Source organism: Falco cherrug, chromosome 3 (assembly GCF_023634085.1).
Source record: "Falco cherrug isolate bFalChe1 chromosome 3, bFalChe1.pri, whole genome shotgun sequence".
Taxonomy (NCBI): domain Eukaryota; kingdom Metazoa; phylum Chordata; class Aves; order Falconiformes; family Falconidae; genus Falco; species Falco cherrug.
Window position 1 is genome coordinate 72,174,017 of NC_073699.1, and position 13,201 is coordinate 72,187,217.

The 13,201-nt window shown below is 41.7% G+C and overlaps 2 protein-coding genes across 7 annotated transcripts in view; both read left to right on the forward strand.

Moving 5' to 3' along the window:
- AHRR (aryl hydrocarbon receptor repressor) overlaps nucleotides 1-5,653 on the forward strand; it is an 89,597-nt gene extending 83,944 nt beyond the window's left edge. For 2 of the 5 annotated variants that reach the window (XM_055705944.1, XM_055705946.1), the window contains exons 11-12: nucleotides 865-1,940; nucleotides 4,317-5,653. In XM_055705944.1, coding sequence (XP_055561919.1) covers nucleotides 865-1,940; nucleotides 4,317-4,414 — 1,174 coding nt within the window. In that variant the 3' untranslated portion in view covers nucleotides 4,415-5,653. Of the gene's footprint in view, nucleotides 1-864; nucleotides 2,088-4,316 lie in introns of those variants that run through there. The other 3 variants (XM_027797823.2, XM_027797837.2, XM_055705947.1) reach the window with 2 other exon arrangements.
- A 4,414-nt stretch (nucleotides 5,654-10,067) lies between these two features.
- The window catches only part of LOC102057499 (uncharacterized), a 33,028-nt gene continuing 29,894 nt past the window's right edge, over nucleotides 10,068-13,201 (forward strand). For both annotated transcript variants that reach the window (XM_055705663.1, XM_055705665.1), the window contains exons 1-3: nucleotides 10,068-10,226; nucleotides 10,533-10,624; nucleotides 11,582-11,650. In XM_055705663.1, the coding sequence (XP_055561638.1) occupies nucleotides 10,550-10,624; nucleotides 11,582-11,650 (144 nt within the window). In that variant the 5' untranslated portion in view covers nucleotides 10,068-10,226; nucleotides 10,533-10,549. The remainder of the gene's footprint in view (nucleotides 10,227-10,532; nucleotides 10,625-11,581; nucleotides 11,651-13,201) is intronic.

Consider the following 13,201-nt stretch of genomic DNA (forward strand, 5'->3'; position numbering starts at 1 on the left):
TCCAGGTTTTCATGCACTTGTTTATTACTGAGATGTCCACTTCTTCTTCGGAGAGGTGGGGGTGGTTTTGTAGCACTGGTCCTGCCTGGTCGGGAATCAGCATATTAGTGAATTCAGGATAGATCCTGAACCTAAAGATTTTGACCCCAAGTTCTGAAAACTGTTGCAGCAGGCATATAAATCTCTTTGCTAATGTTGAGTACTTCAGCTGGAGGTCATGGAAAATGAATTCACTGGCCATCTTAGAAAACGAAAGAACATAAATTAGATTAGACATGTAAACCAAACCTACGCCCAATATGAACATCTGTGACTATTCTGGGCACTTAATTCGGGCATTTTATTTCCTCTCAGCTAACTTTGCATTCTCAAAATATACAATCCTCATGGTTCTCCCTCAAACCACTTTGATCAGAAAGTTCTTAAGTGTCTAAATAATTCCTTATAAAGATTAAGATTTCAGATTCTCTTTGCTTTTTTTCTCTGGATTTTTCCACACACAAATATTGTTTAGATATATTTCAAAGGAAAAACAAAATTGTAAAGTAGTTACCATAATGTACTACAATATTTAAGGTTTTTTGTGAACTGTGGGCCTGAAATGGAAGTCTAAATGCATGTCAGAATTCGAATGAAACAGTGTGACAGAAAGGTAGCTGTGCACATACATTGATGCCCAGATGCATGCACACACTTTTTTTCTCTCAAACAAATGCAAAGGTTATATGAACAAGGGTGTGAGAGTCCCATATTAAGTTAAGGACAAAGTATCACTTGTATTGTATGCTGAACCACTCTGTATCCCAGAAAACATACATTTAGAAACCTCTGAGTGACTGATCTTTTTTCTACTGTTATTGAAAGGGAAGAAGATGAACAACTGAAGATACTAAGCGGTTTTGCCAGTTTGAAAGGGAACCTGGAAGGACTTCCCTATAACAGTGCCATTGAAACTCTGGGCCAGTGGAAACACCTTAACTGGACAGCAGTAAAAAACGAACAAGATAATGTAAAAGTGAAGTTTGAGCCTCATACAAACAGTGAGTGTTTTATGCAAGAGGAACCTCTCAGTTCCAACACATCAGTTTCAGGTGTTCAAAACAACTGCACCACAAACAGTAGCTGGACTTTAAGAAACTCAAGCTCTTGTTCTATGAGCCAGCGAATGAGCACGTGTTCAAACAGGAGAGCTGGATCATTCTACAACAGAGACCAAAGTTTCTTAAATTTAGCATCAACTTGCCCTTCCCACTGGGGGAGCACAGAAAACTGCCAGTCTTACTCGAGTGTGCAACAGCGTTGTGTGGAGAACTATGCAACGGACCATCCGAAATCGCAGAGACCATTGATATCCTCAGAGTCTGCCTATGACGCAGCCTTTCCCTTAGAGATGCCTATCAAAACAGAATACGATTCTGACTCGGAAAACATTGCCCATAACTACCTGATGTCGCAAAACCGAGCCTGGCTGGATGAGAATGGCTCGGTGAGAAAGCAGGTGTTTAGCTACCCCAGTAGAGTGCACCTCAAAACAGAACCGGACCTCTGTGAGCCAGCCTCACCTTGTCAGAAGCCAAGGCACTGCCTCTACACGCCACATAACTGGCAATGCATCGTAGCAAATCACCCCAGCAACCTAAACCAGAACAGATCTTGCAAGGGTTCACATAGCAAGGAGGTGGCCCCGTTTTGCCCTCAGAACTCATCTGCGTGTTCGGAAAGCATGCCCAGCCTGCCGCACACAGCATGCTACGGCCACTTCTACAGCCCCAGCCCAGGGGAGGAGAAAGAGCACAATAATGAAGTGTTCAAAATGCCGTGCGAATTTAAAATGCCCTGCTTGGTTCAAGCAATCAAGCGTGAGCCCCGGGATTCTCCACCGTTGTCCAACAGTGGACAGAACAGAGTACACACGAGCTTCCCTGAAAATACATTAGCAGGTCCCGTGCCTCATAAAACCACTGAATGTACATTTTTACAATAGATTTTGTAACATTTGGAGTATTTATAATGTTAAAAGCAAGAAGTTGTAGATTCTCTTCCAGCTGGGTTAAATGAGTTACTAAAATTAAAAGCCAGTGGAAAGATTTTGTGCGTGTGTGTGTGTGTGCATCTGTGTATGAGAAAAAGCAGACACAGACACACACACATCCTACGCTCCCTACTCCCCCTACTGCCCTTCTCTTAGTGATCTGTGGAAAGAAAGAAAGATAAAACCTTAGGCACAGAAAAATAATCTTTACCCACTGCACAGGTGTACCTGCTAATTTGTCTTTAGCGTCTTTGCTCTCTTGTCTACAGTTCATTACCAAGGTCTAGCTATTTCTGTTTCCTGCCTTTGTTCTGTTTATTTTTCTCAAGCTGGTGTGACACCTCTATGCAAAGACAAAACCTTTATGGTTTTCAGTGTGGCCAGTTTACCTTAGGAGTTTTTGCATTTTTATTTTTTTGCTACTCTAATGAGAAGCATCAGCTATTCCTTTATCTCAACATTAAATAGATGGCAACAGGCAAGGGCTTCCCAACTTCTTAATATAAAAGGTTAGCATTAATTAAAACAAATTACTTTCATAAAATGCATTAAAAATTATTGCACTTCAAACTGAAGTTCTTCCCAGGTTTCCTTGATAATACTAATGTCTTAGTACTCATATTTATTTTTCCCTTTTAAAGCCATCAGCCTTTCATGTTCCTGTTTGAAAGACTGAACAATGGGATGTTATCCACTCCTAGAAATGAGTTACAAAGTGCTGTTAAATGTACATGAGAAGAAAATATTGCCCCGATTATTTTCCTTGCTGTTACTTGTAACATTAACAAAGGAAATCCATTTTTTGATAGTATTTCTTTGACTGATAGCAGCTTGTTAGACATCATCACCTAACATCAAAACAAAATCCTACACTAAGACAAGATATGTTATTTTCAAAAGCATCCTAGTTCCATTCCCAAAAGAAAATCTTAATCTCACCAAGAGCTAATCGGAGGATGTATACCTTCAGAAGCACTTTGATGCACTTTGGTGCTTTTGAAAGCAGATCCGTATGCTTTCCTTTGTACCCAGGCAGTAACTTTTATTTTCACAAAAAAACCCAAACCAACCTACAATTTCTGTTTTGGTTTTTGTTGTTGTTGTAGTTTGACTCCTGCACTAACTTTTGTTGTAAAATTGCACTATTTCAACTCTATATCAACTTCACCTATATAAAAAACACATCATTTTAAAAAAGCTTAGATGTATATGTGCTTTTTGAAGGAAGGCCTATAATGAATGTTTTCTTTTTCAAAATGTTATAAATAATTATAATGTCTTCAATTCTAGAGGTATTAGTCGCTAAGGGCATGGCTTTACATGCCAGAAAAGTGGCATAAACTTCTCCCAAATACTATAAATATGTGGGATAAGTGTAGTTTTCAGGTAGGGGAATGGTTCTGCACCTGGGAGGCTGCTCTTCTCCAAGACTGTCTGTCTTCTCTGACAGAAATTACTGCCTGTATGTTAAAGTTGGCAGATGTAAACATATACATTCTCTGCATGTCAGTTAAGTTTGATCTGAAATAGTACCTTTTGATGACTGTCCTGCAGAAGACAGTATTCCCAGAGGAAAGGCAAGAGTGGACAGTAAAGAGAGGCAATAACGTCTTACTGTAGCTCAAGTTAAATCTGCGTTAAAGTGAGGTCCAGCGGACCATACCCAAGCCATAAGAACATCACATCACCTTTTTTGATGTCTGAGGTAAATCAGCTCCTCGTCAGCTACATGCTGCCTCTTATTGAGACAGTCTTGATATCTTTGCCTTAATACTTCTGCCAGTGAGTGCAATGCAACATCAGACCCCATTCTGAAGTGAGACCACAGTGCTGGAATTTATACTGCTCTCTGGTACGTCACTGTTCCCATCACAAAAATTCAAGCCAAATTGCAAAAATACTTCTGGGCAAGGAAACTGGTTACTCATGTAGAGTGAGACTGCCATAAATCCATGGGGCTGCACGACCTCTGCCTCATTGATTCACTGTCTGCAAAAATAAGAGCAGCAGTTCTTTCAGACTCTCTCAGAGTTGCTCTCACAGCCCTTTGCTTGGGGTGTAGTAGTGGCACCGCTTATGACCTGGTGCCAGACACTGTGCATTGACTGCACAGCTACTGGTAGGGTTGTGCTATGAGACATGTAATGTTCTCCAGTCCATCTTCTTGTGCAGCTGCCTGGCAGAAATGGGACAGTGTGGAGACAGGGTAAGTGGGAATAGATGGCTGGGGGCAAGTGGAGGACGTGACAGCGTGATTGCTGAAAAGCTGCTCATCTAATTCCAGGCTTGGACTCACTGTCACACCCTTCTGAACGGGACTACCTGGACCTGGTTTCACACTACCTTGCATCTTCTCTCATCACTTACATTGATGCAACATGACTGTAAAGCACTGTTATCCTCATCTGGACATGCTGGTGCCATTTTGCATGGTGTAAGCGGTTACACCAGGTGCAACTCTGTAGAGGACTGTGCCACTGAATGCCTTGTCTGCGCTCAGAAATATCTCTTGGCATGACTACAGTGGGAGAAAGATACCAGCCAGATTTCTCTCTTTAATGCAGAAGCAGTTTATATTAACAACAGCAGTTCTCTACATATTTCTCCATTACAGAATAAATGTTATTTTGTCGACATTATCTACTCTAAGGCTTTACTGCTTTATTTCAGTTGGGATGATTTTTCTTATATTTCCAACAAACCCAGACACATTTTACACATCTTAATCGATATTATACAGGTAGATGAAGCTTCTGCATGTATGAGAATTCAATCTGATATCAGAGATGTAACAGATGCCTTCTAGAAGGATGGATGAACGTGTGACTCAGAAGTGAGTTGTCATCTTCTGACTCCCTCCTGTGTAAATGCAGTCAGGTTTGCTTCCTTATCACTCCATAAAGTGTGAACCCAAGAAAAACACACTTATCCTGCAAATCATATTTGAATTTGGCCCACTTAATTTGTGGCCAAGTTGTTATTCCAGGTATCACATGAAAAAATGTGGTATCAGTGGAATTCTTTCTAGTCTAAGTTATTACACACATTCAGCAATTTCCTAAGAAGTGCTTATTACAGACCAGCAGTTTATCCTCTTTTTGGACAATCACTAAGTACTGTTGATAGTAAGCAAAGACCAGTTCCTTCTAAGTACTTGGTATATTGCACCATTTGGAAAGAACAAAGGAAATAAATGCTAAAAAAACCATGAAAGACAAAGCAGTTCTTTTAAATGGTTACCTTTTCATAGGGATTGCTGTTGCTTTGGATTATTTTAAAAGCTAGCACTGAGAAGTAGTGTTTAAAATATTTTCAATCACTGGTGTTTAGCTTTTATCCTTAATGAGCTGGTATTTGTATCCCTCAAGCACAACCCTAAAGTCTGTTTTAGGACCCTCCCAATCCATTTGTCGTAACAACAATTAAAAAAATCTTCCTGTAGAAGAAATGCCTAGACAAACACTCGCCTGAAAGGGACTTGGAGCATTCAGACTGAAAGAAATGCCTTTCTTTTTCCATTGCTTGCCTCAAACACCTGACTGATGATAGCATTCAAATTTATTCAGCCATAAACTCTCCAGAGGTTGAGCCAGAATAAACTCATGAATTCTGGGGGAGAGGTGGTTTTGGTGTTTTCTTCCTTTTTTTTTTTTTTTTTTTTTTTTTTTTTGGTAAGCTCTAAGAACTCGAAGAATGTGCCTCAGTCTGAGATGTTACTGGGTCCACAGATAGCATAAGATTATTATCAATGTGGCCTGATTTTGGCAGTCAGCAGACAGCTGCTGAGCACCGTACAAATGCTAGTCCAACTTAATTACACCATTGTAAGCCACTATTTTTTCTGAAAACCAACCTGATTTGAGTGAGGGGTAAACTTACACAGCAAAAAGAGTGGATTTTCCTGCTGCTTCTAAGGTTTGCTGGGATGCAGTTACACGAGAGGCTGAAACTGGGGCAGACCTTGCACTGTAGATAACACCATCGTTAATTTCTATTCACTTTAGACTCTTTGAATACCAAAGTAGAGCTTTGTTTTGAAAATCTGAGTGAGGGCAGCAGTGTGCAAGGGATAAGCTGGTTTCAGTTGGTCCTCGGTTTGGAGATTTAACTAGTGAAATGAAAGATCAAGGGCCTGTACCTAAATTCTCTGCAGGAAAGACTGACTTCCTACTCCTTGATTGTAATATGGTAATGTGAAGTATATCTCTATGGTTTATTCACCCTTCATTAGAACACAGTGATGTATTCTTAAAATCTTTAGAACTGATTCTCCTCTGGATAGCATGGAAGCCTGACATTTGTGCATCAGCCAGTTCAGTAAGACTTTAGGTGCTGATCCTTTGATACGGGGCCACAGGGCATGTGCAATTCTTCTGGAAATTGCCAGTACTTAAAATACTTAAGTGTGAGACAACAAGCCTGAGGCAAGGAATATTCTGTGGGATAAGATCAGCCTCTGCTGCCTAAGAGGCCTTTCTTAACTCTTCATGTTGAAGCCATGCAGCCTCACCCGCTGTAGTTATTTCAGAAAAGCCATTAATTTGTCTTAACAGTGTGTGATGTTTTAACTGAAATAGTTAAAAGACACCATTTCCTCTACCCCATTGCCTTAGGTAGTGGGGAAAAAGTTAATGTACTCCTTTTCTTCCACCAGAGTGTCAGGTAACTAAAAAACCCAACCTCAGAACCATGGGGGTATAAGAGCCATTGTTCTATTCTTCATGTCTTTTCTTTCTGCTCTCTTCTTCTCTTTTTCTGTCTTAGTGTAAACATTCAAATTGGAAAGACTTTTCTGATTATATTGAGACAAAACCCCTAAACCTAAACCAAACTGTAGAAAATTTCTCGTTAGAAAAGGAGTTTCTTTCCCTGGAGTTTCTTCCTCTCTTTTAAATCTTGCAGTGTCTGATATGAAATCATGTGTCACAACAGAAGCAGACTTCTGTCACATGCGTAGTGAGCAAAGAGATTCTGCAGGTGGCCATGCTCACGTTGTAGTCACAAGGTTTTTATCTAGCTGAAGGAGATTCATGCAAGAGGACTGCCAGTAGCCTATGTTCATAGACACTACCAACCCTGACAAATACGTCTTTGTTGTGTTTGAATACGTGGCATGTGTTCGTGTCATTACAAATACATTTCCCTATCATGGTATCAGAAATGCTTCTGAACAAAATCATCAGTGACAGGCTGAAAAACATACTAAACCCACTAAGTACTTCTTTTAAAAAAACACATATGGAAATCCAAGCACTTGCCTGTGCTTATGCAAAGACTTTCTTTGGGTGGAATTTTGGAGGGAAAGTAAAAAAAGATTGTTAAGAAAAATTTTGGGGAGAAAAAAGATCACCTTGATTGATATATTGCTCTCAAGGTGTAATTATTCTGTGACTACAGCACTAATTCTCCACCCACTGCTAATAACTTTGTGCTCTGAAATCATGTCCTCATTTTTGCTGTAGAACTGAATTTGTAATGGTTCAGGCTGGAAATAACTTCTCAAGAACAAGGATCGAGGTAATTCAGTGCTAAGGTATGCTTCTCAATCAGACTGAAAACATAATTCTAGGAGGCATGGAGTGCTCCTGTTCCTTTCCTGGGGTTAGTCTTTGAAACACTGGCAAATTCAGTGTCTGCATTAACTCTCTTGCTGCCGGTAATTGTAGCTCTGTTATGCAGCTGGTGCTCTAACTGTGCAGGCTGAAGACTCTCAGAATTTCCTCGATGCAACAGGGGTCCAGGGACAGCCGTACAACAGCCAAAACTTCCAGTTTCACATTTGTATTGGTAGAATTATGGTATTACAATGACTAATAGAAAAATGTGACAGAAGGGAATGCAAAGAACATCAGCTGCTTAGCTGTTCTCAGTAATTGTATTTAACTAACTAAAAGGCCATGTTGCAAAAATCACATGAAGCTCTGGTCTACAGCTCCCCATTTTGCACAGGGGGTTGTCGTAGGAATTAACACTCCTGTTCTGCCTCTTAGGTCACACCTTGATCTCTGCCTTGTTTATCCCACTACTCTCCGTTCTGAACCTCTTTTTTTATTAGTTTTTTTTTTTTTTTTTTTTTTTTTACTTTTTGACTGTATGTATCCTCCCTTTGTTCATTTAAAATGTGAGATAAGGATATGCTAGCATCAACTGTTGAGTGTTTTTTAAAAATTTTGTCTTTCTAAGGAAGAACTTCAAAAAGGCAAAAGTTATCTCAGTTCTAAGTAACAGTATTCAGTGTTCTTCCTTTCTTCCTACTCTTAATCATAGCCAAGAAGATTCTTCCTCTACATGGTCAATAAATGTCCGTCTTCTGGTCTTCTGAAATGGTCCTTCCCCATACCCCTTCCCCCCCCCCCCCATTCTTAACAAAACCAAAGAACAGTTTCTTCCTTAAAGGCAGTGTCCATCAAGAAGAAGTTTTCCTTTTTCTTCCTCTAGCTTTTCTACGTTTTTGATTTTATAGGATGGTACATTGTGGCCTCGACCATTTCTGTTTTCTGCATCTGTAGCTTTATTTCCATTTTAGGCATACTTCAAAAGTTCTGCCAAAAGTGTTAGGCAGAAGTGCAATCCTCCATTTTCCCCCTGCCCTCTTTAATAAGACAGAGGTACTCACTAATTACGGCTGTACTCCTAAAACAGAAGAAAGATCACTTTGCTGGTGAAACATCCTCTCTTCAGGAGGCTGTGCTGCTGAGAAGCTCTGAGCTACCACCAATAGTTTAGTTCTGCAAATATATATACCGCCAAATCCTTCTCTGTGCAGACCTTGTCTCTCTTTCAAGAAATCAAGGAACCTATTTTCTCCTTTTTTGCTTCTCTCTCTTTTTTTTTTTTTCTATATGTGTTTATACTTTCACTGTGTAATTGCACTATTAATTTGTAATTTTTTAAAAAAGGAGGGTATGGAAGCATTACACAACATGTGCAGTGCCGCATTCTCAATTAGTCCATTTTAGATTTGGAGATTAGAACCAAAAATAATTATCAGGTGTTTAAATGTGACTCCATGTAAAGGCCTCTGACTGTTACAGAAACTCCGATGAAAAGTACCGGTACAAATAATCTCATTCATCTTGAAGAGGGGTATGATCTGCCATCGCACTCTGCTCGCAACTCTGTATTACAAGTGCTGTTCCTGCTCCTGAAGAAACCCAGTGGAGGGCAAGATCAAAAAAAAGGCGCGTGGAGATCTACCAGCAGTTGATCCCCAAAATTACGGCCACATTTCTGGAGAGAACACCACACCCGCCCCAGGATTATTGGGAAACATCCCGTCTGTGCACGTGACGCCTGCGATGGGCGCCATTGGGGAGCACACGCGGGCGACTCCGCCAGCCGCAGGACCGGGCCAGGGGGCGGTGGGCAGGCACAGCCCCAGCGGCCCCCAGGAATGTCAGCGTGGCAACTCCGGTGAGAGCAAGGCCGGCGAAGGAATGCGCCGTCGGGAACACGCAACCCAACCCGTGCCAGCTGCGCTGCGTCGTGTGCCGGTACAACAGCCCTCCCATGTCACCGGCGGGCAGTGAAACGTGGGTTTGACATTTTGGCATTTTGTTAAAACCGGTGCACTTTTCTGTGTGCTTTTTTTTTTTTTTCCTACTGTTTTCTCAGTCTGCTTTTAGAAGGAACTTTCAAGTGTATTTCTTAAATTATATTTTATGTTTATTACCAGTCAGAAGTGTAAAGTTATGACATTTTAAAATAAAGATTTGCATTTAAATTCAGACCGTTGCCAAGCGCGTTTCCTGCCTCCTTTCGGAGGCCCCGAGGCTGCAAACACCGGGGCCCCGGCCGTTAGCTTCCGTTACTCCGCGTGCCGCGCGGGCCGCCAGGGGTCGCCCAGAGGCCGCCGGGGAGGGCGGGGCTGCCGCCCTCCGAGTGAGGGGAGGGCTCCGGCGCTCGGCCGCGCGAGGCGGCGCTGGCTTCCCATTGGTCGAGGCGATCGGCTTCTTGCCTATTGGCTGCTCGCCTACCGGCGGGGGCGTGGCGCCGGGGCTGACTCTGGTTTCGGCCCTTGGGTGCCTCCCGGTGGCTGTGGAGCGGCGGAAGTGACGAGCGGCGGGCTCGCGCTGCCGGATGCCGTTGGGCGCGCGCGCTCGGCGGTGTTGCCGTCGGTACCGGCCCGCCCGGGGACGCGCCGGCAGGGCGGCGGGGGCGGCGCCGGGGGGCAGCGGGGGAGAGCGGCGCTGAGGTACCGCCGTGCGTTCGGCGGCTGGCGGGGGAGGCGGGGGCGTGCGCGGCCGGAGCGCGGCGCTCGCGGGGGCCGGCTTCTCTGTGAGACCGCTCCAGAGGGGCCGGCGGGGAGGGTGCCTTCGCCGCAAGGCTGAAGGCTGTGAAGGTGTCCCAGCGATGAAAGAGGTGGTTTTATCTAGAAATGCATTGAAACGAAATAATCAACTTAATTCTTCCGACTGACGCTTCCCTCCCGCCCCCGATTGTTTGCCGAAAAGTGCCGTATGAACAAGAGTTGGATTTTTTTTTTTTTCGTTGTGTGCAGTGAACCGGTTTTACAGGATGAGCACTGTGGCTGAAGAAGTTAAGCCAGACGATGGCAAACCGGAATCTGAAAAAAAAATATTTTATTGTGAAGTGAGTGCGTTTCTTGATGGCTTTTCAGACTGTATGCTAAAATGCAGGCCTAAGGCATCGGAAGACCATGCTCGTAGGGTGGCAGACCTAACCTGGATGTAGCGTGGCAAACTTGTGAGAGAAGCTGATAAGGTGGAGAGTAATGGTTTTGGCCCCTGGAACAGCTGCTTGTCTTAGGATTCAGCAAATTCAGTTTGTTCTTGAGCAGTCACAGGTGCAATGTAATGGTCCTTAGTTGTAGTCTTTCAGATCTTGTTAAGTATTTCTCATAGGTGACTGTAAAGGTTCACATATCTGTAAAGGCTGCAACTCTTGGTCAGAACGTTTTGAACTTCAGTCATGTATTGTTCTAGCAGTGAAATTTTCTGGTGCGTTAAACTGGTGGGACAGCCCGTCAGGTGAATAGACAGTGTTAGCATATATTAGTCATTGTTTTTTTTTTAGCTGACAATAGTAAGAAATAATTGTAGATCTGTATTGTCTTCTATTAATTAATATATATGTGTCTGTGGATGTTGATGAAATGCAGATGTCTTCCTCCTCTGTTTTTCCAATCCCTTTGATGTAACAATGAAGGGAGTTGCAGTTATTTTAGGGCATAATTTTGTTCCTTTCTAGTCACTGTATGATCATCCCATTTTTGGCTTTCCAGCCTGGAGAAGTTTAGAAAACTAAGAATCCAGAAAGTGGTGGTAGGAGGGAGGGGGAAGGCTTTTAAAAGATTTTTTACCACCTGGTATAAGTGTTTTAAGTGTCATTTGAACAAGTTTGCACGCTATTTCTGGTCGCTTTAGCAGAGTACTGCTCTCCTAAATGTTGTGCAGGTTGTACTGTTTAAGCCAAAGATGACCTTGAGAACTGTGCTGTAGAAATGGATGTATTTCCAGTTCTTATAACTTGCCAACTACAGAATATCCATAGCATAACTGAAGATGTGTTTTCAATTTTTCTTTTTAGGTTTGTAAAGTTCCGTGTATGAGCTCTATAAGTCTTCAGTCACACTATCGTGGTGCAAAGCATAGAAAGGTAACCTTTTTCCATATTAAATGTATATGCAAATTTAATCATAAATTTGGGATTCTTGTAAAGTTCAGTAATTGACTTCACAATGCTTCAAGTGCTTATCCAACTTACTGGTGGATCTGTAACAGTAATTTTCTTGAAAAGTCCCGTGAAAAAGATGAGGTGGCAATCTCACAAGTCTGTTTTGTACAGCATATAGTTTGAAACATCAACTGCACCGAAAGGTAAATCTGTGTTAATTGTGAAATTAACACTTGAATTACACGGGGATCACAGATGGTGAAAGAATGCAAACTTCTGGGTTTTGATACAGTTGGTAAAAGTACTGCTCTGTTTTCCAAGTCTACATAACTCACCTGTACTTTGAATAAAACTAGCTTACTTGTTGGTTTGAGACCAATATAAATTCAGATTTCCTGCAGGGGTTACAGGCTTAACTACCAAGTCCTATGGTTCTGTTTGAAGCATCTCAATAGCGACTTTCTGGTTTACTGCCTTTGCTTGTTTTATACTTATTAGACTAATGTTCTTGCTTATGTGAGGCATTCCTTTGGTTTTGTGATTGTTTTTTATTCCCTAGCTAACTTCCATAGCAATTGCTGCTGTTTCTCCCTTTCAAAGTGGAAAAACTAGTGATTATTGTCTTGGAAAAATCTACACGTAGTTTTCATTCTGTTTTGCTCTTGGAAATCAGCGTATGCTAGGCTAAATCTGTCAGACTTGATTGAATTAATGAAGAAATGCAAACTGAGAGGGAACAAGAGTCAGGCTGGTTGAAAACTGGATGCTTGTTAGATGTTAAATGTTAGTGGTAGTGTGTGGAGTTCTTGTAAGTCACATGACTGCATTTCTGTAGTAGTAACTCCAAGATTGTCGTCATTATTTTCAGTTACTTCTAACTCCTCACTTTAAATATGAAGTGTATTGTGTTTTGGCAGAAGATCAGAATTCATTGAGTTATCTCAAGAAGGTTTTGTGTCACTGAGTTTGAAGTAACTGTAAAAGTCGTGAGCTTATGTTCCATTTTGATACAGGCTAGGTGTTGATGGTGAATAGTTCTTGGGTTGTTCTTTATTAGAGGAATTCTTGTTCAGAATAGTACCAAAGGATGTCCTGACAACATAACAAAATGAAGAGGACATGGTAGTTCTTTACCTAAATTGCAATGTTGGCCAACCCACCAGCCATTTTTTTTAATGACTTGAGTCAGACGACTTTTTTTTTTTCGTTCAGCTACCCATTTGTTTTTAAAATGGTATTGGTAAAGATACTTTGTGCTTGTTCTCCACCAGAGGAAGTTTCAAAACCACAAGAAATAACCCTTCATCATCAAGAGAAAGACAGTCACTGGGAAAATTCCATGTAAACACTAGGTACACGTGTGAAATGGTTCTCATTTCACATGTGTGCATTTCCCATAGCTATTCAAAGTAAAATGCATTATTTTGAGTAGTGCACTAGTAAAGCTTGACTATCTGGCAGACTTGTAGGAGTACTTCGGTTGACTTTGTGTATATGGTTATTGTATCACCTGGGTAGTTTGTTTATTCTGGA